This window comes from Penicillium cosmopolitanum (genome assembly GCF_028827165.1).
Source record: "Penicillium cosmopolitanum strain IBT 29677 chromosome Unknown utg000009l:1.0-9042332.0:1.0-9050551.0, whole genome shotgun sequence".
In the NCBI taxonomy this organism is placed as follows: domain Eukaryota; kingdom Fungi; phylum Ascomycota; class Eurotiomycetes; order Eurotiales; family Aspergillaceae; genus Penicillium; species Penicillium cosmopolitanum.
The window spans coordinates 3,990,721-4,015,504 of record NW_026622679.1 but is presented as its reverse complement, the minus strand read 5'-3'; the positions used below and the strand labels follow the sequence as shown (position 1 = coordinate 4,015,504).

The following is a 24,784-nucleotide window of genomic DNA, read 5'->3' as shown; positions in this document are numbered from 1 at the left end:
GTTCGGCTTTAGGAAAAATTGAAGACTCTTGAATTATGTTCGATATTAATGGCATCGCCTAAGACCATAACATAGCTTCACTCGTTGCCCAATTGATCGGGATTTCATTGAGGATGACCCCGAGAGACATTGTTCTACCTTGCTTCTTCATCAGCTATAACTAATGATCAGAACCAGGAGATAGCCAAGGTGCACACCTAACACCCGGTATTTCTTGGATAAAATGGGCTTTCCTGTATTCTATGAACTTTCCCGTGCCATCTTCAGCCACTTGGAAGACCTTCGTATCAATATCCAGCAACAGTTCATCGAGACCAGTCAGTCTGAGCCCAATGCTACCCTTTACCATACTAAGATCCAGGTCGACTTTGAATGGGCGGTTGGCGTATCCGTGCAAGATACCCAGGTTCATTTCATACACTTCTAATATAACCTCCATCTCCAGAGTCGCCGTGTTTATGGATCCGGACACCTATTCCGAAAGCAACGGGTCAGCAAATCTATTGTAAAACCAGAGGAATGCTTTTGCTTACAGCGAATATACCCGCAGTTGAACTGAAAGGCATTCGGTTTTTGCCCCTGTGACCACATACTGTAGGGTTCTGAACCTGTCCTATCTTGTAGACACCATCTTCGGACTCCGCCCGCTGCACTAGGAGAGCTTTCTCTTGTTAGCAAAATTGAGCATCACAGGGTTGAGGGAGTTTGCCTACCACTGTGAAACATGAGGAGAGCTAGGAAGATCACCGATATCAAGCCACGTTGAGAAAGGCGACTCACCGATTTTGTCAGTTCCATCGATTTTGCTTCATATATAATCCGTATTCAACTTGAAGCTGTGCGAGCTTACATCACCGTGCGTTGTGACCCAGAGCAATCATTTGTTGAATCTTGAATCTTTCAGCGCCACTCTGCATCGTGACCTCAGGGAAATGAGCCGCGATCGGAGAAGCTCGGTGTAATTTACAATATTTTTCTTCATGACAGCAAATATCTCGTTTTCTAGAGCCCAGGAATCTCCACTCGTTCGTAAGTGGAAGTGGCAGATGAAGAATTTGTCTTGGAATGCAAATTCGTCGAGGCCTAACGACGGAGTCGAGCAATTGACGAATCTACAACTAGTTGCCATGCCCATTTGGTCAACGTAATTTTCGTCTTTCATATTACAGGCTTTTTGTTCTATTTTTTATTGTTTTATTTTCTGTACTCCGTAGATAATGATTATTTATCTTGCGCCCCCGAGGGAAAATGCGGTCAGCAAGGCACTGTCTGGCCACTAACCCTGGAATACTATGCCCGAATACTAGTCTGTAGAAAAACTTGAATATTGATAATCGTGGAAATTTCCCGGTATTATTTGGGGGTTCAATAGTAGCCCTGGAGTACCTACATACATGGTGCATTGAAGTTGCATATTAAAACTACACACACAGCTTTTCAAGAAAATTACATTTCGAATCTTTCAATAGTCGACTCGGAGAATTATGCAACCTAATGCACCAGCGAATTGCTAGCAAAGAGTGAGGACCCTGCGCCAACTTATGTAAGAATGCGAATAAGATTGTACCATCACTCGATCAGCTTGCCTCAAGCGCAGGCCTCGCCCTGGAAGTAAAGATCCACGGTGGCACTTTCCCGCGCCTCGATCTGTGGAGAGGTTTGAGCGGATGTCGCGCTGACAACCCTTCAACATTTACACGTGCATAGCAAGAATGTATTGTCAAATTGCAATTCATACAGCGATGGAAAACCATGACATTAAAAGAAATGAAGATTTTACGTTACGGTACGAACCGATGAAAGACACCACTTTCTGTACGGAGTAGGTAACAGAGCTAGTCTATTTAGCTAGGCCGCATACGTATGCAGAAGCAGCATTCAGCTGAGCCCAACATGTTAATCTAGCTGTAGATGCCAGTGCCCTCATACAGTACATGCGAGCAGTAACTGCAGCCACATGCATCTGCGAGTACGGAATATCACCGCGGATCTCAGCGCTGCTGGTTGTGAATGCGGAATGGTCACTGATCCGCATTCTCCAATTTGGCTCTGGGCTGACTCTTCTATTTTTCAAGAATATGACAGGCGATTGTGTTGTGATTCAGACCTTCCAGCCATTTCCCTTCCAGCGGTTGAATCTTTAACTGAAGGCGGCAAACTCCGTGATATTCAGAGTTGCATGCAGGGAGTTGTTGGCACACGCACACCTGGACAGCTCAATCGACCCCGCCTGTTGTGTAACCATCGGACACCCCACTACTCCGAAGTAGATATCTTCGATACGGACCCACAGCCACGATGCACAAATAGTGGGCTATTGAAAGTCAATTCAACCATATTCCGCCATAATTATGTATGTCAGATCAATTACAGCTCACATGCAGAGTTTAAAAAAGTAAAGAAACAGGGGCTTTGACACTACCCGATATGGTTTCGAGAATTCAGGGGCGGGGAGCAAGAGAAATACCACGGTCGCTCAAAAATTAGTTAGTATGCATGTACATGATCATGTCGGTGCGCTAACTACCCGCGACTCGCAGTTGTTATACAGGTCAGAAAACGTGCGAAGCTCTTTCTCGGAAACCATCCGTTGCTTAGAGCCGATACTCCGTACTCGTAGGAGAGACCTCAAGCATCCACAGCCGTGGAATTTTCTAACAACCACTTCTCAAGCCCTCGGCAAAGCAGCACCTGAATCTGATATCACTCTGTGAATATTTCACAAGTCAAGATGTCTTTGAATCAACCAGGCATCCCATTGAAGATAACGGTCATCGGCGCTGGGATGGCTGGCCTCTCATCGGCAATAGCACTTTCAGACATAAATCCCGACCACCAGATTACAGTCTTAGAATCAAATACCTCCCTCAGCGAGCTCGGTGCCGGACTACAACTCTTCGCAAACAGTACCCGCGTTCTACACAAATGGGGCCTAACACCATCCATGGAGAAAGTCGCCTTCCAATCCTCGCATCTGTCCATTCGGCGCTGGGAGGATAACGCCGAATTGTCTTTCAACATGAACAACCCTACAAGCACATGGCTGTACGGGTGGCCCCAGTGGCAGGTCTACCGACCAGACCTGCAACAAGCGCTCTTCGAGCGCGTTAAGAAGCTGCCCAACGTTTCCGTTTTATTCGGCAAGTCCGTTGCATCCGTGGATCACGAGACCGGTACTGTCCATACAACAGACAGGGAGGTCTTCGAGGCAGATCTCACAGTCGCAGCAGACGGGATTTGGTCCCGAGCCAGACGGTGCTTGCCGGCGTCGAAGGATGTGCTCCCCACCGCATATCGAGAACATAACTACCGTGCTGTGATTCCGCGGTCACGAATGCTCTCTAATCCCATTACTGCACAATTCATGGCTTCCCCGGAGGCAAAATCGTGGGTGGGCCCCAATGTATTTGTGCTGGGGTATACAGTTGCCTCGAAGGAGTTGTATAATCTTGTTATCGGTGTCCCACGGCCTAGCGAAGGAACGCCCGTCGGGTCTTGGAATCATCCTGCCAATGTCGAGACGATGCGCGGACTTGTATCGGAGTGGTGTGAGGAGGTGCGAGCATTAGCTTCTCATGTTCAAGACGGAGAGTGTGTTTCATGGACCTTGGGTGAAGTCGCTCCTATTCCGAGTTATGTTAGTACATCCGGAAGAGTAGCGTTGGTTGGAGACGCGGCGCATGCTCTTCTTCCTCATGCTGCTCAAGGGGCGGGAATGGCGATAGAGGATGCGGCGAGTCTAGCGGAGTTTGTGGGACATTTGAGGTCCAAGGAAGATCAGCCAAAGGTGATGAGTGCTTGGAGTGGATTTAGACAGGCTCGTGTGGATCATTTGCGCAGTATCAGCCGTGGCAATGCTATTGATATGACTCTTCCGGATGGCGAACGTCAGATTGCACGAGATGCGAAATGGAATTCTATCCGCGATACGCAGCGGGCGCAGCTGGCTGAGCTGGGCGCAGAGAAGATTAGAGAGAAGATAATCCAGGAGAAGCCGATGCCTGATCCGGCTTGTAAAAGCACATTTGAGCCTGGTGGTAGAATGTGGATCAACGGATTTGATGTGAGTGAGGAAAGTAGGAAATTCTGTCGCGAACATTTATGACTTGGAGTGGCAGCTTAAGCAATCCACAGATGAGTGGATGAGGGCCTGCTCCATGTCATAACAATTTCGGGCCATACAACGTCAAGTTCCATCCAACCATATACTCTCTGTACATCTTCTCTTCTGTGATCGATGCCGGACGGATTCTGCCACTAGCTAGTCAATCGCAGAGACACAAAACATCAGCACATAGTGAGATAGCGCAGCGCATGAGATAAAGTCACGATGATCAAAGCCAAAAACAGATTCCCGTGCAAGAAGAGGTGCGTAGAATCGAAGTACACATCGCGAGGTAAAGTTCTACATAACACAAGGTGGTTCAGTATCACATGACCCGGCCACCATCTTAGGCCAAGTGCATAATAGACAAGGTGATGATCAGGTTTAGAGTATGTGAGAATCCAGCCGTTGTTTTTAAGTCTGTCAAAGCCCTAGTATCTACTAGTGATAAACGCTAAAGAAACATAAATTCATTCCTCGTCAGTGGTATGCTCCCACACCTTTTCATCCTTAATGGGTTTCTTTTGCGGATCCCGCCACTGGTAGCAAACGACCTGCTTAAAATCAGGCTGGCAATGGTCCCATATAGCTGCATGCCCTTGTGTACGCATAGAAATACTCTGGCCTGAAAAATCAATATAGTCCTTTCCATGGATTTTGTAGTAGATGTGACATAGATACGTGTCCACTTCTCCTCGAAGTTCGCGTCGTTTCTCGGTGGGTGGAGGAGGTTCGTCACCAATCGGCTGGTCAAGATCAATCATTTCGTAAACCATGTATAAATGCTTCAGCAGCAAGCTTCGATATCTTTGTTGCCGGGATGGTCGATTCAGTAGTAAGAGACTCCAGAATTGGTAGTAGCTCCGAGTAAACCGATGACGCTCTGTAGGAGTCAAATGCAACGGACGCGGTTTTCCCCCATAAAATGTATCATCAATATTTGTAGTAGGAACTTCGAAAGCTGTAATTTAGCTTGATTCTCATACAGGTATGATTATGGTGTTTATACTCACTCCGTATATGCGGTGTAATATCATGATCAAACACATTAATCGCCTTCTCCACCATACGGGAGATTCGTCGCAATCGTAAAAGGTCCCGTATAGTTACCGAAGAAGAATCAGATGGCAGACCCCCTTGATCTGCTAGGAGAACTCTCGCATATCCTTCACATTGGATATTTCTGCGTAGGCGTTTGTAGATAGTAGGCATATTTTCATCTAAGACCTGGCGGAGTCGACAGGATGTCGCAGCCAAGTGAAGCGCGTCCTGAAGAGAAAGTTCCCCGAATATTTTGATGACAACCTCGGCAGGGATGGTGTTTGGCGTGTTTGATTCGGGCATTGTGTGCATGGTGAGCATTCTGAAAGGAGCTTGAATATATGCTGGCTTGTGGGAATAGAAATTATGTTGTTATTTTGCCTTTTAGACAATGTGACAAAAAGAGTTTGCCTGGTGAATGACAAGAAAAAGAAAAAAAAAGAACATACAACAGCAGGGATTCGCATGTGGTCACCCACCATACTACTAACCTGCCGGCGTGTGGCTTAAGTACGGCTGAGCGGACGGGAAGCCCTGTTCTCCACACCCTATGGTCGTATGTACTAGGTCCCTCCGGAAAGGGGGCAATATACTGCTTCTATGGGTAAAACAGAAAACTACATTTATCTAGAAAATAATAACACAGGCTGCCATCAGTAACCTTAGGTAGTCTATTAAATTTCGAGCAGTGATTGAAATTTATTTCTTGTTGTTAAATATACTGGTATTATATGCCCACATGGATGGTTAGGTTCTAGAATACTCCAAACCCTCTTTCAAACCCTTGTCACGGTGGCTTCCTGGGCTAGGGATATATTTTGAGGTACCTAGGTCCATGGTACTACAAGTACTACTTACCACTACTACCTAGGTAGTAGGACATCCGGGGCTCTCAATTGCAGGACTCGAAGCAATTTGAAGGTTCAAGTTAAAGTTGGACTCCCAAGGCCGGAAAGGCTAAAAATCTCAGCTCTGAAATGATCGAGCTATTATTCCTGCTCTCAACATCGGTATCTCAGAGTCATGTGATTAGGGCCTCAGCAACAAGGCTGCTGTTTAGCTCAAGGAGGATAAATAGTTTCGTTCTGGATTATCAATTCAACATGCATGTTCCCCATTATGAAAATGTTCTACTGAGGCTGCTGAGGTTGCGGTATCGATATACTGCATATGAAAGGTTCTGTTATTGCTCGTTCGATCATCTCTCTATAGCGTCACGCTTTGCTCATCTCGTTCCTGCACTCTGCGAGTGTGGTGGTTTTGTCTCTTCGCGATCGACCCGTCTGCTTGACAGACTGCCAGCGAGCATTCCCATCTTACACTAGGTAGTACTAGTTAGTGGTAGTACTTGGAGTCGATACCTACCTGGGCAGGTGAACTAATACTACTAGCTGTTGTGTATATTCCCCGGCGAGTCTCCTCAGATCATGATTTGCTTCCTACTTGGCTCACCAGCCAGCCGCCATTTTGCAAGCTTTGGAATATGCCCTTAGGATCGACCTTACTTGCAACCTTTCTCAATCTTTCAAGGTTTTCCGCGCCATAACTTGAATGGGGATCCTGGTCTCGGGAGGAATAGTTCGAATATTTGAAGGTGAGGAATGTTCCATTCTTTTTCGCGGTGGTCTCAGCAACGTCGACAATTTTACGAGCAGCGTCGCGCACAGCGGCCTCGTCCTCATGATTGGACCACTCGGTCATGAGAAGAAACCCTATACACCCAGTGTTAGATCGAAAATGGACAGTCCAGTAATGGGGAAATATCCAGAGCAACTAACATTGTTGATGTTGTTCCGAAACGCCCAGGGGAGAACCAATGCCTGAATTTGTGGCTTTGATCGCATTCGACGAGATGGGCTGAATAACAAACGTAATTTTGAGGCCGGGTATGTGCTTGATTAATTCTTCTTGCTGGTAGCGACATTTATTTGCAGCTCTATAAACCTCCAGATCAGGCAAGCTTGACATAGTCCGCATGTCGTGGCTGGTAAGGAAAAGAGTGTCAGACAGCCATCCGGAGTGTGAGCCTTCCAAGGTTGAAGGGGGAGAGGTATACTTCTTCGGTTCGGTTGCAATTGAGCTTTCTAACGCGCTCATGATCTGGAAAATTGTGTATTTATTTCCTGGCAGCATCTTTGCGATCGCATCGATATTTTCAAAGGCGTCAAAGACAGCCGGTCGCTCATCCACGCTCTCGGCGTAAACAAGCACCAGCAAGGTGGCCCCGGGGACGGCATTGAAAATCAGAGACGCGTTGGGGTCCTTCTCATTTGCCTCATGGAAACGCATCATAGCGTCGAGTAATTCGTCTTCTTGAGAAGGTGCAAAAACTCGGACTTCGGCCCATACTTCGCTGGGCAGCGTCGACATTGTGAAGTTGGTTACAATGCCTTAATTAACACGATGGGTTAGCCTATAAACAATACTTTGAAAGAAAGAGAGATCGAGGTCAATATCCTTACCGAAGTTCGCGCCCCCGCCTCTCAGAGCCCAGAAAAGGTCTTTGTTTTCGGTAGCATTTGCTTTAACAATGGTCGAATCCGCAAGGACAGCCTACATAGTTAGCCATAGGAAACGTAGGGGCTTTCTATAAACCACGTACCTCATATTCCACAATTCCATTACAACTGAGGCCATACTTGCCCTTATGGAAAGAAAGTCCGCCCCCCCAGAAGCAAGCCGGGGACGCCAACTTCGGGGACACGTCCTCCAGTAACTCCCAGCCCGTGCGCGTCGAGATCGCGATAGACCTGCGACCAGGTGAGACCCGCACCAATATTAGCTGTGGACCGATCTTCCGACACGGTCACACCGTTGAAATTCTTCATAGAAATCACGACCCCTCCATCATTACTTGTGAACCCAGGGTTCTGGAGATGGCCACCACCGCGAATAGAGAACTTAATTCCCAGGGCTTGGCAGAGGGCAAGGGCTTTACCGACATCCTGGCTCGTGCGGGGAACGACGATCACTCCAGGGGAGAGCTGGCAATTGAGGGACCTATTGCGAATTGGATCATTTTAGCATTCCAAAGACTAAAGCCGCGACTAAGGATTAGGGTCGTCTAACCAGACAGTGTTGTTCCTCTTGGGGAAAGTAGAGTCGGCCCGAAGACTGGCATCATCGCTAAATACCAAGGGGAAAACAGCTTCGGCCGTGGTTAGACGGCGAACATCCTTTTCGGAATCCGTCAGAGCCTGAAATTCTTGCAGAATGGCCTCCACATCTGTGACTGTGGCAGGAGACGGCTGCAGGATTAATAGGAGGCGTGAAATTTGTTCCATGGTTGCTGGAAATCGTTTTTTTAAGCTTTTTTACTGTACCTGAGAGCAAGCTGGAATTCGTCCTTCTTATTGAACATTTGGCGAGAAAGTTATTGTGCATAGCACAAATGCATTATTTAGTGGTCCACTGAATCGTGCTGCATGAATCAGTTTTCGGACATTGTTAGACTGTTTTAGCGTGGCCCTATGAGCCTTGGTCGCGTCTCAGGAACTAGATATAGTATAGATCGTGAGGGTGTGCGCAATGGCGGCGAGAAGTCCCTCTTTCCGGACCCCATCTTCCTGACAATCGCAGCCACCCAGCCAACAAAATCCTTCACTCCTCGAAATTGTGGGCCTAGTGTGAAATTGAGTGCTTGGCAAAGGATTGGAGACGGCCGGCATTGGGTTTCATTTAATAGCCCCACGAAGGATTCAAGACGGCCATTCCGGCATCATTTGTCGCCCCCAAGGCCCCTGATTGACGGGGACCAATTCGATTTTTCAATGAACCAAGTCCCCGACGTGAAAGCGGAGAGGGCCACCTCAACCCCGATGAGTGTGCTTCATCCATCTGCAGTATCAGCATTGCTGGATGTGAATCCGAGGCATTGAGCCTTGATCATGAATGAGTCGCCTCCGAAGTCGCTTGGGGGCTCCCCTCCAATGGCTAACATAGTGCGCGCTCTTTCTCTCGCATTAGCTGCTTCGACGATTTTGGTGTGTTTGACGCGGGTAGGTGTCAAGTTCCTCTCTTTGACGCGTTCTGGACTTTCCTTGTCGTGAACTCACAACCAATTTGTTAGTTGTACATCAGGAAATTTGTACTCAACTCCTTCGGGATAGATGACTACTGTGTGATTGTTGCTTTGGTATGTGTTCATCGTTGATAAATCTGGTCTACTGAGAGACATAGCTAAATCTGACCATTGTTTAGATTCTAGTGCTGGGATTTGATATCATAGCAGTCGTGGTCACCTACTATGGAGTTGGTTATCATCAAGACTCGGTGCCACTCGAAGACCTCTCCACGGTGATGAAGGTAAGCTACGTTCACTACACCTTCTGACATCCAACGGACGACTGCTGAGATACCTAGATCAACTACATTGCAAACTCCATATACCTTGTGGTGCAATCCGCGGTGAAAGTCAGTCTGCTAGCATTTATTATGCGAGTTTTCCCTTCAAGTCGTATACGATACTTGGCATGGGGATTAATAGTATTCCTGGTACTTTTTTCAATCTCAGGCGAAATTGCTATGATCCTTCAGTGCATTCCTCCACAGGCAAGCTGGGACTCGTCAATCACAAAAAAGAAATGCATGTCAGGGAATACATTGTTTGGAGTCACAATGTACCAGTGTGTGTTGATGTTCTTGGTGGATGTGGCGATCATAGTCTTGCCTATGCCCAGTGTCTGGAAGCTCCAAATGCCCTTGAAACGTCGTTTGTCTATCTCAGCTCTTTTTGGTCTTGGTAAGCCACCTACTGAATATCGGTGAAATTAATAAACGATTAATAGCTGATTGTTTAACCTCAAAAGGTATATTGAGCTGCGGTGCAGCACTGGCTCGCCTGCCAACACTCGCATTCGAGAACGACGAAGATTTTACGTGTGCGTAATCGCAAGACTCACTCCACGTAGCAGTGTCTTATTATATTGCCATGTTGCTGACATTTTCTTGAAATAGACTCTATTGCAAAATCCCTGATATGGATGGTAGTGGAATTCAATATTGGACTGGTTGTAGGGTCACTACCAACCCTTCGAAAGCTCGCGGCATTCCAACGCATATTTGGGACTACTCAACGAAGTAACGCCGTTAGTGATGGCCATTCTGGTCCTGGAATACAAAGTTCATTTGGTCAAAGGGGTTATCCTTTGCAAAATACGGTATGGAGCTCAGGAGGGAACACAGGTAGCCCGAAGCCTAACACTATACACAAAACCCTTGAGATCAGTCGGAGTGAGAGCTGCGAGAGAATTCTTGAGACTCCCGATGGAAGCCGTTTATAGCATATTACGGCGCCGATATCGCTCAATTTCTTAATTCAAACTCCGATTTTCTATAAACACTGTCACCATATTTCCCTCAAACGAGTATTCTTTATAGGAGGTTTTATGCGTCTTCTAGTCCTCATCGCCGACGAAAATCCAAATATGCAAGTGTTCCATTAAAAAGAACTATTGGATTGAAGCTGAAAAAAGACGAGCAGCTTTCATTTGTTATTCGCAATTTATATCACAATTGCAGGTGCAACCTTTTAGGCTGAAGAAAGACATGGGAAATGGAGAAAGAGGAGTGAGGGGCTCTGTACTTGAGCTGATTCGATTAGCTCCGATATTATAGTCGCCAGAAGGTGGGAAATAGCAATAAAAAAGAAAAAGAAAGAAAGGACTGTCCTTCCGACCGGGCCGACAACGGTCTTGCTACGCAATTATCACTGTCATTACAGACGTCGCTGATTTGCAAAAAGTTTTATCTTATTTTAGCTTCAAGGATGAAGGCGCTTCTTTGCTCCACAGGAAGGATTCAAGAAAGTTGGGTCTCATAGCCCTATATTTACATGTTGATTTGAAAGGTATAATAGTATGTTTCTCTACCTTCGCTCGACGCATCTCCAAAGAGTAGTCTTGGCCAAGAAAAAGAGCGAACCGGCAAAACGGAAGAGTGAAAGCCCAACGGTACCCCATACAACAGCCAAGAGATAATTCCACATCCGTCTATCCGGTAATGTCTTGTAAAGGAATTAGAACAAAGCTCAGGCACGGGGTGGGTTTGAAGACATACCAAAAGACAGAATTGGGAAATTCCCGTGCTCATAATGCAAAGCACCATTATTAAGTTACTGAAAACCCACAAAGCCACGAGATATGTCCGGAAAGCTTTATAAATATCATCCGCGTCTTTGTCCTCTGATTCAGGTGGTTCTTCGAATGTTGCCAAAGCTCGCTTGACGGTTGCATGGAAGAGGCTGTCAATATCAACTTGCGGTCGTTCCATTTCCTCGATAAACCTCGACTTCTCATCTCTCTTTGTTTGCGCCTCCGGCAGGTTCTTGCTCTTATCGACAGGTTTTGTGCCAATGGAGACGTCATGCCAGTTGCAAAACGCGTATACCATTAAAATATTGGACCCACATGTCGTTCCCGCGAAGTAAGCCCAAAAAGAGGTTACCACATGCCAGGGGTCCAGATAAAGTAAGCTCGCCACAAAATGTACACCGTAAGTAGCAACCAACGTGATTAAAATCATGGTCGATCCCAAATTATGAGAAGCAGCAGATAGCATGTCATCCTCATCGATCACAATATCGAATGATACCTTTGTCGTGGCCTGGCTGACGAGATAAAATGCCAGAACTGCGGTGTATATCTGGATCACGGGGAAGTAGAGGAATGAGACTGTGTACGCTAGACCAGACCTGTGGCACCAAGAAATGTTAGTACGAACCAAACATGAGGATGAAATCAACTTGCCCTTTGGGGCGATTTCCAAGAGACAAAATAAATTGGATGCCCAATAGTAACACATAGCCGTATTTGAGAAAGTCATTCACGATCAGAGAAGCCTCATTGCCAAACGGCCACGCTCTATTATTATTCGATTTCATTGGTGTGCTCACGACGCCCATAATGATCGAGGTTATCAACCAGAAAGAAGCTAAAAATTGTCAGTGGGATATCGTTACGGAAGTTGTGCACGAAATAAACATACCCAATGAGAACCAAGAGAGCACAATTTGCACAAATTTGTACACCATTTGAAGATGAAGAAGAGCCATCTGAAGGATACTCTGTCCGCTTTTGGTAAGTCCGACCGAAATGGATGAATGCATACAGATTCGCAGCAAATGAGCCATTGAGCCATTGACGTCTGGAATTGATAAAACCTGCAAAATCTCTCGGCACCTCAGCCTCGCCTCTCGCCCCTTTGACGAAGGCCAAGCGCCAATTGAATCCAGCCTTGGCGACCAACTCAAATGACAAGATCCGATCACCTGCGAAGAACATATTTTTCTTAAAAATGCTCATTTCGTCGAAGCCTTTCCTGCCTAGCTTCTTCGAAAGCGTTAGGTCACCGTGAAAATATTGTTCCAACGGCCGACCCATGATGGCCCGATACCGATATGCAGAAAACTCTCCAAGAGAAACTTGGCCAAGGATGCTTTCCAGTGGTTTTTCCAGAATATTCGATTTCTTCATCTCGAAATTTTGAGCTGCAACGAATGGGTTGATAAAACTCGTCTTGCTCATGATGGGGTGCACTTCGCCGCAAGCCCCGCCTAGATTTTCGTCGTTATAGAATGACTGCCACAGCATCAAAAATGATTCCTTGCAGGGCTTTGTACCGGCATCCAGCAAAACCACAACCTCCGGATTCAGCATACGGGAAAATGAGTTGAATATCCATCGATGTGAGTTGATTTTGTTACTGCTTTGCTGTTTCAAGCAGAATATCATCTGGACTGGTGGAGAATTTGTCATTTCATCACCGTTCGGCCGAACTAGAGCCTGTTTTGACGTGACAGAAAGTTGTGTGGTATATTCGAACTAGCCGATTGTCAGTGATTCGAAAAGGAAATAGGTTTGCCGAGCTTACGATGTGAGCGGTAGTTTCTCTCCCATCAACAGATCGCTTCATGATTCCGTCTTGGTAAACCCCAATTGTCGCCAGGACATCGAGGGTGTTTTTATCGCAAGGATCAATTCCATCGAAAACCAGACAGACAACGATCTTCTGCCAAGCAGGCCCACCCTGATTCCAGAACTCTGATTTTTTGAGATTGACAATATCGCGAATATTTTGGGTCACGCCGTGCAGAGTCCTTGCCGTCAGCACTTTATTCTCGCTCCGGTAGGTGATTGCGATGAGTAATTCAGTATGGCGATTATACATCGTAGGGCGCAGATTGTATCCATTTCGCATTACAAATTCGTCCGGGTCGCATGTTGCAGCCGTGTCTGTATTGTCAGCTTTGAAATTGGTGCTCATTTCAAAACGAGTCAATACTTACATCGTAAGTGGGTGAATTCCTCGGCATTTTCTGCCGATTCCCGATACTGTTTCTGCACGGCGTTCTGGATCGCGCTTGGTACCGGGTAGTCTGCGCTTAACACATTGCCTTGGCCGAGCTTGATTTTCCTAGTTGGATGGCGACGAATGCCAGGTAAAAGTGACCGGCGTACCTGGAGAATCGTTAGCATCCTCGTTCCCGCCCGTCGCCGGGCCTTGAACTCACGGGGGCGGGTGGCCGCGATCCACCAACGTCGGACGATCCATCGGAATAGAAACTGCTGCTACTCCTTTTGTGTTGGCTGGCGGAAGAGTCGCCAGATTGACCAGAAGAGCTGGCTGATGGCGTGAGAGCCCCCATCGTGTCTTGGAACAGCCGGGTCAGGGGCGAAGTGACTCCGGGGGAGTAGACGACCAGTTACTGGTCTATGCGGCCAAAGCGGCAGTGCTAAATCGTACGAGGAAAGATCTGGGGATTTAAGAGAAAATGGGGGAACTTATGCCAATCGTCTGGGCGATCAGTATTAGACGAAGAAGCTAGTGTGACTGATCATCGCGCCCAATAAATGACCAATCTAAAAGCGACAGACGGCGCAGAGTGGACGAGATAAAATTATTGACACCCAGCAGTGAAGGGCTTTTTTTGACACCGATTTCTATCTTTACATTATCTCGTACATCGAGACATTTTGATTGGCAGTACAAGTTGCGGGCCATGGATTCGTATCGGCGGAGGTGGTCTCGCTAACAACGCTGCGCAATGGTCGTACGTCAGCGGGTCTGGATAGCGGCACACTAGCAATGGAGGGGGTGAAGATAATTCCATGATGCTATCACACCACGCTTTTCCCTGGAATTAAGCCAAAAGACAACCATCTACGAAGCATTTTGTTAGAACCGGTCAGTAATATACAGAGACAGGAGATTGCTAACGCGGGCGTAAACTCAATTGAGTTTTTCCGTGGAGCGAGGGATGATTGAGAATAAACTATCGCTTTTGGGGATCCACTCACCCCCCACTCCTCGGAACGCGTCTCTCACGCGTGTCCGTCTTCTAGGCCCTATGTAATTGAATTGGGCGAAACAGTGTGCCAAAAAAAGAAGTAGACGGGTGGATTCTCCATTGAATATTCTGTGCGAACTCTCAGCGAAGTAAAAATAAACTAGAAAATTCGCCTTATCCATATCCGTGAAGGATAATTGTGGCTGCAGGTAAGACAAGGGATGAGAACAACCATTGGAAAGACAGCTGCTAGCTTGCAGGGTCAAAAAAGGAGAACTGGAGCTGGCTTGAACATTTCATGCGAAGCGACATCTCCGAGCAATATGGCGATGAGGCCAGTGGAAAATAAAGCTGGGCCGACAAATCCAGGACGAAACATTAACAGAAAGGGCAAGATATCATTAAAATGATCTCAACCCGGCCGGTTGACCCAAGAGAATATTTTTTTGATCAAACATTGCAATCTTGCTGGTATGAAGAGCGGCTATTGAAGAGCTCTCATAAGCATGACTGCACAGGATTGGGCCCTTCGGACTGCAACGACTTTGCCAGATGTTCATAGTATAGATAATATAGATCATTACGCGCACTGGCATCATTTAGCTGGTGCTTTTCTTGGCTCATCAACGTGAAACAATAGTGAAAACCAAACAATATCAGATGTCGAAAGGATTGCTGCAAAATAATCCTTGGGGCGAGGCAGAAGAACAAGAAATTGAACAGAACTTTGAATGCATTGATCTGCCACAGGAACTATCAGTATATGATTGGCCTAGACCAATTTGAATAAACTCTACTAGTAGGTATACTATTGTCTTTCTATATCTTTCTCAAGTGCGCAAGAGTCCCCGAACACCTGGCAGTAATAGACCTCTTCGGGTTCCTTTTCTTCGAAATTTGAAGAAAAATATATCTAGGCATACCGACCTGGACGGCTGGAACGTGGCTGGCCTTATACCTCGACCTGGAAAGTGAAAGCTAACATAACGCCGCCCGTCGTAACTGCTGATATAGTCACAGGCAGCCCAACTTGATCCGCGAAGCTAAAAGGCACCAAGTTTTGGTTTTGGGGCCGCAACATCTGCGGGTAAAAGTACCAGGTTGAGGTGACCCCCAGCCATAACATGGTCCAGGCCAGCCCAAGAATTCGTTGCGATCGCGGTAGTGGTGCATCGTTTTGTGTTTTGCTTTCCTTGTTTTGATGTAAAATGAGTCGCCACAGTGCTTTAAAGGCATCTTCGATCATGAGTCCCAGTGGGGCCAAAGCGAAGAACAACATGGCACCTGATTCTTGCGAGGGGATTCCTTGCACAATATCCAACACAACGTGCAATCCACCGGAGAGGAAGAAAACAATGCAGATATTCATATACCGCCGGAGTGTAGAATTTGGTGCTAAGCCTAGGACATCGCGAGTGATGAGGCGGCTGATAGACGTCAAGGGCTGTTGTAGGAGTTGATGCCAAAACTTTCTATATGAAATGTTATTATTTTAGTTGTGGCGTTGGATGCACTAGCAGAAACTTACGACCAGAATCCTCGTAAACTGTAAGTGTCTGTTGCCTTCCCAAATAGCGGAGGCCAATCGGAAGTCGAATCGAGACCGATCCCAACAGCTATGACCGAGAAAACACGGTGGTGGAAATCGATAAGGATGCGACTGACGACAAATCCGGCCATCAGATTTGAGACGATTCGCTCGATCAATTGCTCAATTGATATATTCCAGTGGACAGTGCTCGGCAGCGTTCCGAATTTTTCTTGTTCCATTGCCTGTCGCAAGGCAAGGGTTGAAAACATATCCAGTGCTAGATACTGCCAGGAAGCGATTGAAAATTGCCGTATTAAGAATCGCTTGCGTGTAGGCACAGCCATTTTTTTTTCGTTCGTAATACGTAGGCTGGGGCGGGGTGTTGTTAATTTGCCATGGAGTATTAATCCCCCGAGGATGTGTAAAAAATTGGCTCGAGCTATAAATGCGCTTCAAGACGCCTTGGCCGATATCAGGTATGTCATGACCATCCTTTGAGTTGATGAGCAGTAGGTTCAGACTCTGACATGCGACTGTAAGAAACAGACGTGCAAGTTCGCACCAAATGAATCCAGGACCTAGCAGGGATGCGATATGTATTGCTCTATGTAAAATGCAGAGCGAGACTGGAATTGAGAGATATCGTAGAAGTGATCGCTTTGCCGTTGCCAGGAGTAGAATCGTAGGTAGTAAGACATGGGCCGTGTAGAGAAGCAAGATTTCCAGAATATTTGCCCAAGTCGACGCAACTGGTTGATCCATGATCGCACCGGGCCACCTGTGACTGACAAGATACCGTTTGACAGCAGAACCTCTGGTATGAGACGGCAATCAGCCATGTAGACACGATGAGCCCACAAAGGATTTTAGTGCATTCTTGCTTCTCAGTCCCGTCGGCGTCGCGCGCCTGGCAGAAAGGAGATTTCATTGGCTGGCCCCTCCAAGCTGCAGATCTCAGGGGGGGACCCCTTTCTTGGCCTAGCGCATATGTATTCTCGCCAGTTGAACCCGACAGCTTGGAGGCAGAAATCTTATGGTCGCAAAAATTCCGTGGTTTCATTGGAAGTTCCTTACACACACCACCGGAGCCGGTAAGGATGATGAACTGTGACCTGTGACAATAGCTCAGAACCATGAAAACGGTGATCTATGCGAATGTCTACCTAGCAGAGTTCGAGGAGGGAGCGAGGCAGCAACGTTAACTAATGCGTTGGATGCCTGAGGCAGCGAAGCGTCAAGAATCTGTGATAGTCCGGTGACTCCATCATTTAATTATCAGGGCGAACATCCTAGTTCAAACTTCACGAAGTGGATAGATCGCGCTTAAAAAGCGGGTGGTTTAAAGCACAGCATTGAATACTTGTTTTTTTTTAGGGTTAGAACTTGAAAGGTGATGAAACCTTCGAAGATAAGAATAACCAAACAGAATCATATTACTAACTAATCCTCAATGTGCGCAGTAGGCGTCTATTTATAACATTCCATCCTTATATACTTCCAGAAGAATTCGGAAATGTCTCGATTGGATTGATTCATTACCTCCAAATCACTCATGAACCCGAGCAAATGCTTGCCTTATCGCATCACCCACTTGTTCCGCCTGGAAGAGGATTAATTAATACAAACTTAAGTAATAAGGACAAATAACTTACAAAAGGCGTTTTCATCATCGTGAAGTGGTTGCCTGACGTACGGAATATCTTAATATTCTGAAAGCCTAACAAGGCATCCCATAATTGCGGTCCGAAGTCTTCTTTGTTTTCCAGAAGGAATTGCGCGTGTCCGTAAGGGTAGGGGTCTGGCCGAGGATCGTCAGGATATTTGCAGACACCATCCTCACACCAAATGATATATGTGGAGGGTGCTTTTGCTGAGTCTATGGCGCGGAAATCGTAAGTTGACAAGGCGTTTATAGATGCTTGGAAATGAGGCAACAGCCATGGCGGTGTTTTCGCAGCACTCCCATCTCCGAGAAGACCTATAGTATTGAACCACTGGTGCAAGGTGCCCGGTAACGGCTCGATGGTTAAAGGACACGGGGCATCTAATAATATCAAGCGATCAACATTTTCTCCGGACTTAATAAGTTGCCGAGTGCCCTCGAAAGCTATAACACCGCCTGCGGACCATCCCTATGATAATTTATCAGTCAGCTAGCAATTTCAAATTTTCATATGTGCACACGGGTTCGTATGCGGGTGACAAACTAACCCCAATATTGTAAGGCCCTCTTTCCTGTCTTCTTCGTATTTCCTGAATGAAGTATTGGGCCATACCTGAGACTCCACACGTATATTCCTCCGGTGTCGTCATAAACGGCGAGTTCAGACCATAGACAGCAATGTTTGTAGACAAATCAGGTATTTGCGTATATGAAGTAGCTGAGCCACCGCCATCTGGGAACAGGAATAGCATTTTTGTAGCTGTCCTTGGACTTCGCTGCAAAAGGAAAGAAGTGGCATGCTTGTCCGGGGTCAGTGTGGGTGAGATCGATGGGTGAGAAACCTTTGCCAAAGATTGCGGGAGAGAAAGGTATTTCTTTTCGTCTTGGTGATCTAGATTATTGGTCTCCCAATTCTCTATATCTTCGGTAGAGAGGATAGTATCGTCTATGACACTGAAAATACTCGATGGATTGCGTTTGCAGTGAGAGGCTGTTGTCGATGATACCGACTCGTCTGCATATTTGGGAATTTTATCATCATTTAGCGACCGTATATAGGATTTGAAAGATCCAACTGTTGGATTATTGATAAATAGAGACGATGAAATTTCGAGCAAAAGCTCTTCCCTGATTCGCGAGCTTATAGCAAGTTGCATCAGGGAATCGACTTCAAGATCAGCAAAGCTGATGAGGTCCGCTAGTTCACCTTGATCAATGCCGCATTCTTCGGCTACTATAGTAAGAACTTGAGATAGCAGCGATGGCTCATCAATATTTCTCTGACCTATTCCCAGTCCGGAAATAGCGACCGGGTCAGCTTTTTGTCGTTCATTAGCCCGCTCCTCGGGCATACTGGAGGATAGAGATGTCACAGACTGAGAACGTGGGAGTATTTGATCAAGTACGGCTCTTGGTATGCGCATGAAGGTAATTTTCCTAAAGACAGCGATGACGGAAGACCCCTCAAAGCAGTATAGGTCGCCAGTGACTAGATTCCCTCCCGGATTTTCCATCATTCGAACATATGTTCGGTAGGTCTTTCCAGGACGAGAGTCTTGGTGAATAGGAGAGACTCCCAGCCATGAGAAACGTATACGCTTTTTGGATTATGATCACTTAAATGAGCATTCAAAACAAATCCTGACAAGTGTCCGATGCTGTCGATCCAATAGGGGGGAACGGTGAAAGTTTGATCGGCATTTGGGACCTCAAGCACAACGTCTGCAGTCGCTTCCCACTGCAAGGGGTCAAAATACACCTTTTTCATGCCTTGGAAAGTCTTGTCATAATTAACAAAGGATGAGAAGAGCTTATAGGCAACTGCTTGTCGTAGAATGTGTACTTCGTGCCCAGGGATTTGCTCACGAAGCGCTTGCATTCGAGATTCGACCAGAAAGCTCGTTCGCTTCCAGTCATCCACGAATTCCGACTCTTTGCAGAATTCAACCACAAAAGATGCATGCTGACCTTCCTGTGAGCTAATCTCGATTTGAATAGTCCGCCTTGAGCTGTTGGCCTTTGCGTTAATGTTGATGATATGTGGTGTAAGGCCCCGCAATATCAGTGTTTTTTGAACAGCCATGTCTCGCACATTCATAACAGGAGTCGAGTCGGTCGTTAGATCTGGATTCATCCTACTGTGCATATAAGCTCCCAGGGTGATTCCAATGTCCCCATAAAGCGAAGAAGGACATAGTGCGACATCGTTCACCACATGCCCTTTCAGCAAGTGGCGAATAGCCGACAGTGATAAATCGGTTTCTGCGTTAACGATATTGTCGTCACCACCAAATTTCTCTTTCACCATACGGTGAACTGACGTAGTAGGAATAAATTCCGGCACTTTCGAGTGCTGGAGAGGTACCGCCTTAGTTCCCTTATTCAAACACCAGTCATTCTGATAATCGATCCAGTAATTTGACTGTACCCAACCGTAAGATGGGAGTTCAAGTAGCTCCAATTAATCTTCAAATTCCCGATGATATTCCCCCCAATCAACCTTTGCCCCTCGGTTGCTAAGCTCGCTTGCCGCAAAAGCCAAATTAACCCATGGCCTTTTTTTTGATGCAGAGAAGCACAGGTAGTGACTGAGGCACCGAGAGAGGATTTCACGAACGAATTGCAAACTGGACTAGGTCTGATTTCCAAGAAAACAGAGTCACTGGTAATGATACCGTTGGACTTAGCATCGCAGAGCGCCCCGTAGAAATTTACTGTTTGACGGGCATGTCGACATAGATATTCTGGGTCAATTGAAGAGTCCCCAAGGAGCCTTCCAAGCGTCGGAGATAAAATTTCACATTTTGGTTTTCGGAAAGTGACTTTCGAGCATATTTACCTAAAGGGTGCCAGTATCGCATCGACTTGTGAACTGTGGAATGCGTAGGGCACAGTTAAGGATGTCGCTCTATAGCAGAGACTTTCAAATCGGTGTTTCAACGTTTCAACCTCAGTAGTTGGGGCACTCAAAACAAACTCCTTGGCGCTGTTTATACATGCAAGATCAGATTGATGTAAATTCATTTGATCTGGAGACGAATATTCCCCTTGAATGGCAAGCATGGCGTGGGTTCCAATCGTACAGTTTATCTCCATTAATTTGGCTCGGGATCCCACAAGATAGATCGCATCGGCGGCTGATATAACGCCAGAAGCAAAAAGCGCAGCATATTCACCGAGGCTGTGACCAATCACAACGTCTGGTACGATTCCAAGTGAGCTCCAAAGGCGGATCAGGGCCATTTGAATCGAAAGCTGTGCCACTTGAAGAAGCACCGGAGAATGCTCTGTGACTGGTCGGTCATCGCTTCCATTAACAAAGTTCTGAATACTCGGGAACCCATAGGTGATACAAATCGAGTTGAACTCGATCAAGCTAGCCCTGTACACCTTGTTTGTTCGGAAAAGGTCCGATCCCACAAAAGGGTACATCTTGCCTTGTCCGGTAATGGTCAGTACAACTATGGGCGCCTGCGGGACTGGCAGAATATCTGACGATATTGCCCGCATCAGGACACTTTTGACCTGATCGATATTCAATGCTGCAACGGAAAATCGGTAGTTGTGAACCATTCTCCGTGATGTCGTTGTGTATGACAGATTTGGAAGAGACACGTTTGGGTGTGTAATCAAATAATCGAGTAGGTTTTTTAGGTTGGTCTTGAGGGAAGATAAAGCACGAGCCGATATCGCGACGACTTGGGTGGTTCGAGGGTCAATGCCTCTAAGAGACCTGGCCTTTCCATCTGTGATGACCATGGCAGTGTTACCACCTGCAGCACTGAAATTATTCACAAATACTTTTCGACCTTTTGACGACGTGCACTTCCAGGGGATTGGCTCCTTGGCAATATGAATATTTCTCTCAGCAAGGTCAGGGAACCCTTTATTCAATCCTTTTTTGATGCCAGAATGAGGTGGGATTGAATTGTGACACATCATCAGAAGAGTCTTGATCAATGCAGTGACTCCTGATGATGCTTCCCCATGACCGACATTTGCTTTAACAGATCCAATGTAGAGCTTCTGCTCCTTAGACCGAGAACCTGGGGGCGCAAAAACACCAGTTACAGATGAAATCTCTGTATTGTCGCCTGCTTGCGTACCGGTTCCGTGCATTTCGACATAGGATATATCTTGCGATTTTACGCCGGCCTGTGACAGAACCCGACGATAAAGATTCTCTTGCGTAGCCCCATGAGGATGTGTGATTGAAATAGCATCAGATGAATGATTTGTTGCGACAGATCGAATGATTCCTAAAATATTATCGTGATCGGCCTCAGCGTCTGCGAGTCTTTTTAATATTATGGTTGCGACTGCATCTCCACGGCAATATCCGTCTGCATCATTGTCGAAAGTTTGGCACGACCCAGTCTTTGATAAAAATTGACCCTTACTTAGACCAGAAAAGATATCAGGATTTGTCATAACATTTAGACCTCCTGTAATGGCCGTATCACAATCATGCAGCCAGAGTGCATTGCATGCCGCATGAATAGCGGCCATGCTCGATGAACACGCGGTGTCAACGCTGAAGCTTGGACCGCTGAAGCCAAAGTGGTAGTTGATGCGACCCTGTTCAATCAAATAGAAGCTAAATTAGCAAAGCCGACAAATAAATGGAATGATATCGAGGGAAGAAAGACACATACCGGACCGAACGCCCTAACCCCGCCTGTAATAAAATAGGTATCAATTTCTTGAGCCGCGTTTATCTCACGCCAGTCGTCACTTGTCTGTCCATAAAATGTGCCAATGCGATCTATCTTGGTAGAAGGTGTACGGTTAGGGACTAAACCGGCCATTTCAAGTGCCTCGTATGCAGTGATCAGAGCAAGACGTTGCATTGGATCGGTTTGTGTGGCCTCTCGAGGAGACATATTAAAGAATCGCGGATCAAATAAGCCAGGTCTGTCTATGAAGCATCCGAATGGTGTATGGCTCTTGTTATGGCCTTTCCCGGATGAATCGCAATGTGTCTCGACGTCGAAACGGTCTAATGGAACCTATAAATTTTGATCCGTTAGCTTGTGTTTGATGCTATTCGTAATTTCCTTCTAGTTGAACTGACTTCACGGTGCATATCTAACCCCTGTTGTATCACTTCCCAAAATTGGTCTAAATTTTCAGCGCCGGGAAACCTGCCTGACATTCCGACAATAGCAATGTAGTCTTTGTCCCGTATGTTTGCAGTGGCAGAATTTGTCCAGTCATGTTGATTCCAACAGATCCTGCGTAGTCTCGGGTGAGATGATCCTGCAGAGCTAGAACAATGGGCGCTTGGCTGTCAAATGAGCCAAATGATAGCACCCGGCATTTTTGCGCGCCTGAGGGCAGGATATTTCGATGGCATGCAAGCAAAGAGACGAAGTCTTGGCATGTTCTCAATATATCGATAATCACCATAGAATAGAGCTCCCGTATCGAGTCAGCGTGATATGTATTCCCCCCTTGTATGGAAAGAACCCTGTCCTGCGGCCTTTGCTTGATCGAAGCGTGGCCTGTAATAAATTCCGAATCAATAAAGTCGCCGATATTGATCGATTGATGAAGATGGAAGGCGTGGTATGGCCCAAAGGAGTGCCCTGAGACTTGATGAAAAATGACTTTGGCGTTTAAGCTGGTTTTAAGCAAGCTCAAAGTTCTCGGAGGGCCTGATATTGTGACAAAGCTAGGCCATATAGCACTAATAAAGGGATATTGAGTTTTCGGCAACGCCTTTGAGAAAGAACCCATTAGAAATTGCTCCGCTGAACTATCAATTAAGGTATCCTTACCAAACCGGCGACAAAATCCCCAAGCAAGATCTCAGCTTCCCCCTTTTGTAGTCCAGTAACATCCAAGGACCAACTTTCCACCGTTAGATCACTGTCCTCGACGAACAAGCAGTTCGCCCAACCTTTTACGTAAAAAGCGAGCCTCAGAGTAATCTTGACTGCATGAACAGCAATTTCTATACTAGCAGCGCCATGTGGGATTATTGCCGCGGTCGTACCGACAATTAGCCCATAAGATTCTGAAATAATACTCCTGGGACGGAAATTATAGTTGGAATCTGTCTCTTGAAACCTGGATAAACATAATGTTAGAGAAATACACCAGAAGCAAGGACAGGTGTTCATACGCAATATACTCAGCTAATTGTAAAATTGAAGCAAAAGTTGTTTCTATGATCGGATTTGCGGTCTGTTGTAATGTGTATTGATTGACAAATTCTTGTAAATTCGAAAAAGTAGGAAAATCGGATTTTGTCGCCCAGGGTAGGTCTGGGATTGCTTGCCGTAGCATAGAGCTAACGGATAGCAGAAACTCTGATACCAAGGGATGGTTAGATCGCGAAAATATTAGATTCTGCAGTCGAGCGGCGAGGTTTCTATCTCGAATGTTTCCAAAAACCAGAACATCCATTGTGTTGGAGATAAAAATACTTTCAGAAGATAATCAGGAAATGGTTATGACGGGCTTGAAAGGAAAATCGAAGGCTCAGCGTTGGATATTTATGCCAACCACATCTCGCTGGTCGACGAGGCTCTCTTAGAAATAATATTCTACAACTTAAGAATCGCAATTCGTTGCATGATCAGGATCCACATAGTCATATATGTTTTGGGGTCCTTATATCAGCATTAGACTATGAGATGCTTGGCTTTCAAAATTTGGTGGGAACCTTGGGGTTACACAACATCTGGTGTTTCACAGACAACGCTAGATTCTCAGGTCAGCATGACCATCATCGTTAGTACCTTACAGAGTCACTTGGGGCAAATAACAAGAGAAGACATCCAGTAGAAATCGATGACAGAGATATCTAAATCTACCACATTCAAGCCATCTTGTCTCTTCATTTCTTGTGGATTTATTGTCCCTTAAAATTAATACGGATGCCAAGATTACCTAGGTAATTAAGTCCTGGAGCCCTGGAAATTTAGGTACGACTCGGGATATCCATGGATGAAGATTATCATAATAGTGTTGTCTTCTATTTGAGCCAATATCTGTTCAAAGTGACTGAGCGACCAGGCGATATTAGCTTAACTGACAGATAAACAGTAATATAACATAACCAGCCTGCCTGGCTTGGAGTAATTCTCTCTAGAATCTTGGAAATACCTAGTAGTCTTCAATTATAGCTCATAACAAGCCACGAGGCGGGGT

General features: G+C 46.1%; 9 protein-coding genes across 9 annotated transcripts; 1 reads left to right on the top strand and 8 right to left on the bottom strand.

Annotated features, from left to right (window-relative positions):
* Positions 1 to 160: 160 nt before the first annotated feature.
* Positions 161 to 798, bottom strand: N7509_009605 (uncharacterized protein; the record flags this gene model as incomplete). The annotated part of the gene is made up of 3 exons (XM_056634242.1): positions 161 to 472; positions 534 to 665; positions 781 to 798. The coding sequence occupies 3 exons, from the start codon at positions 796 to 798 to the stop codon at positions 161 to 163; spliced, it is 462 nt and encodes a 153-aa protein (XP_056484862.1).
* Positions 799 to 2,731: 1,933 nt separating this feature from the next.
* N7509_009604 (FAD-dependent oxidoreductase) lies at positions 2,732 to 4,105 on the top strand (the record flags this gene model as incomplete). The annotated part of the gene is made up of 1 exon (XM_056634241.1): positions 2,732 to 4,105. The coding sequence occupies one exon, from the start codon at positions 2,732 to 2,734 to the stop codon at positions 4,103 to 4,105; it is 1,374 nt and encodes a 457-aa protein (XP_056484861.1).
* A 470-nt stretch (positions 4,106 to 4,575) lies between these two features.
* On the bottom strand, positions 4,576 to 5,449 carry N7509_009603 (F-box protein; the record flags this gene model as incomplete). The annotated part of the gene is made up of 2 exons (XM_056634240.1): positions 4,576 to 5,066; positions 5,119 to 5,449. 2 exons carry the CDS (start codon positions 5,447 to 5,449, stop codon positions 4,576 to 4,578), a joined length of 822 nt encoding a protein of 273 aa, XP_056484860.1.
* A 1,122-nt stretch (positions 5,450 to 6,571) lies between these two features.
* N7509_009602 (FAD-binding oxidoreductase) lies at positions 6,572 to 8,430 on the bottom strand (the record flags this gene model as incomplete). Its single annotated transcript, XM_056634239.1, has 6 exons — positions 6,572 to 6,858; positions 6,925 to 7,536; positions 7,609 to 7,699; positions 7,749 to 7,790; positions 7,840 to 8,146; positions 8,216 to 8,430. The coding sequence occupies 6 exons, from the start codon at positions 8,428 to 8,430 to the stop codon at positions 6,572 to 6,574; spliced, it is 1,554 nt and encodes a 517-aa protein (XP_056484859.1).
* Positions 8,431 to 11,012: 2,582 nt separating this feature from the next.
* On the bottom strand, positions 11,013 to 13,790 carry N7509_009601 (Chitin synthase C; the record flags this gene model as incomplete). The annotated part of the gene is made up of 7 exons (XM_056634238.1): positions 11,013 to 11,150; positions 11,204 to 11,837; positions 11,872 to 12,004; positions 12,039 to 12,966; positions 13,016 to 13,377; positions 13,431 to 13,602; positions 13,656 to 13,790. 7 exons carry the CDS (start codon positions 13,788 to 13,790, stop codon positions 11,013 to 11,015), a joined length of 2,502 nt encoding a protein of 833 aa, XP_056484858.1.
* Positions 13,791 to 15,384: 1,594 nt separating this feature from the next.
* Positions 15,385 to 16,802, bottom strand: N7509_009600 (wax synthase family protein; the record flags this gene model as incomplete). The annotated part of the gene is given in 4 exon segments (XM_056634237.1): positions 15,385 to 15,904; positions 15,961 to 16,247; positions 16,423 to 16,741; positions 16,753 to 16,802. 4 exon segments carry the CDS (start codon positions 16,800 to 16,802, stop codon positions 15,385 to 15,387), a joined length of 1,176 nt encoding a protein of 391 aa, XP_056484857.1.
* Positions 16,803 to 17,509: 707 nt separating this feature from the next.
* Positions 17,510 to 18,978, bottom strand: N7509_009599 (non-ribosomal peptide synthetase; the record flags this gene model as incomplete). Its single annotated transcript, XM_056634236.1, has 3 exons — positions 17,510 to 17,563; positions 17,616 to 18,095; positions 18,175 to 18,978. 3 exons carry the CDS (start codon positions 18,976 to 18,978, stop codon positions 17,510 to 17,512), a joined length of 1,338 nt encoding a protein of 445 aa, XP_056484856.1.
* A 161-nt stretch (positions 18,979 to 19,139) lies between these two features.
* Positions 19,140 to 19,934, bottom strand: N7509_009598 (Thiolase-like protein; the record flags this gene model as incomplete). Its single annotated transcript, XM_056634235.1, has 1 exon — positions 19,140 to 19,934. One exon carries the CDS (start codon positions 19,932 to 19,934, stop codon positions 19,140 to 19,142), a length of 795 nt encoding a protein of 264 aa, XP_056484855.1.
* Positions 19,935 to 20,461: 527 nt separating this feature from the next.
* Positions 20,462 to 22,509, bottom strand: N7509_009597 (conidial yellow pigment biosynthesis polyketide synthase; the record flags this gene model as incomplete). The annotated part of the gene is made up of 2 exons (XM_056634234.1): positions 20,462 to 22,204; positions 22,282 to 22,509. 2 exons carry the CDS (start codon positions 22,507 to 22,509, stop codon positions 20,462 to 20,464), a joined length of 1,971 nt encoding a protein of 656 aa, XP_056484854.1.
* Between the last annotated feature and the right edge of the window lie 2,275 nt (positions 22,510 to 24,784).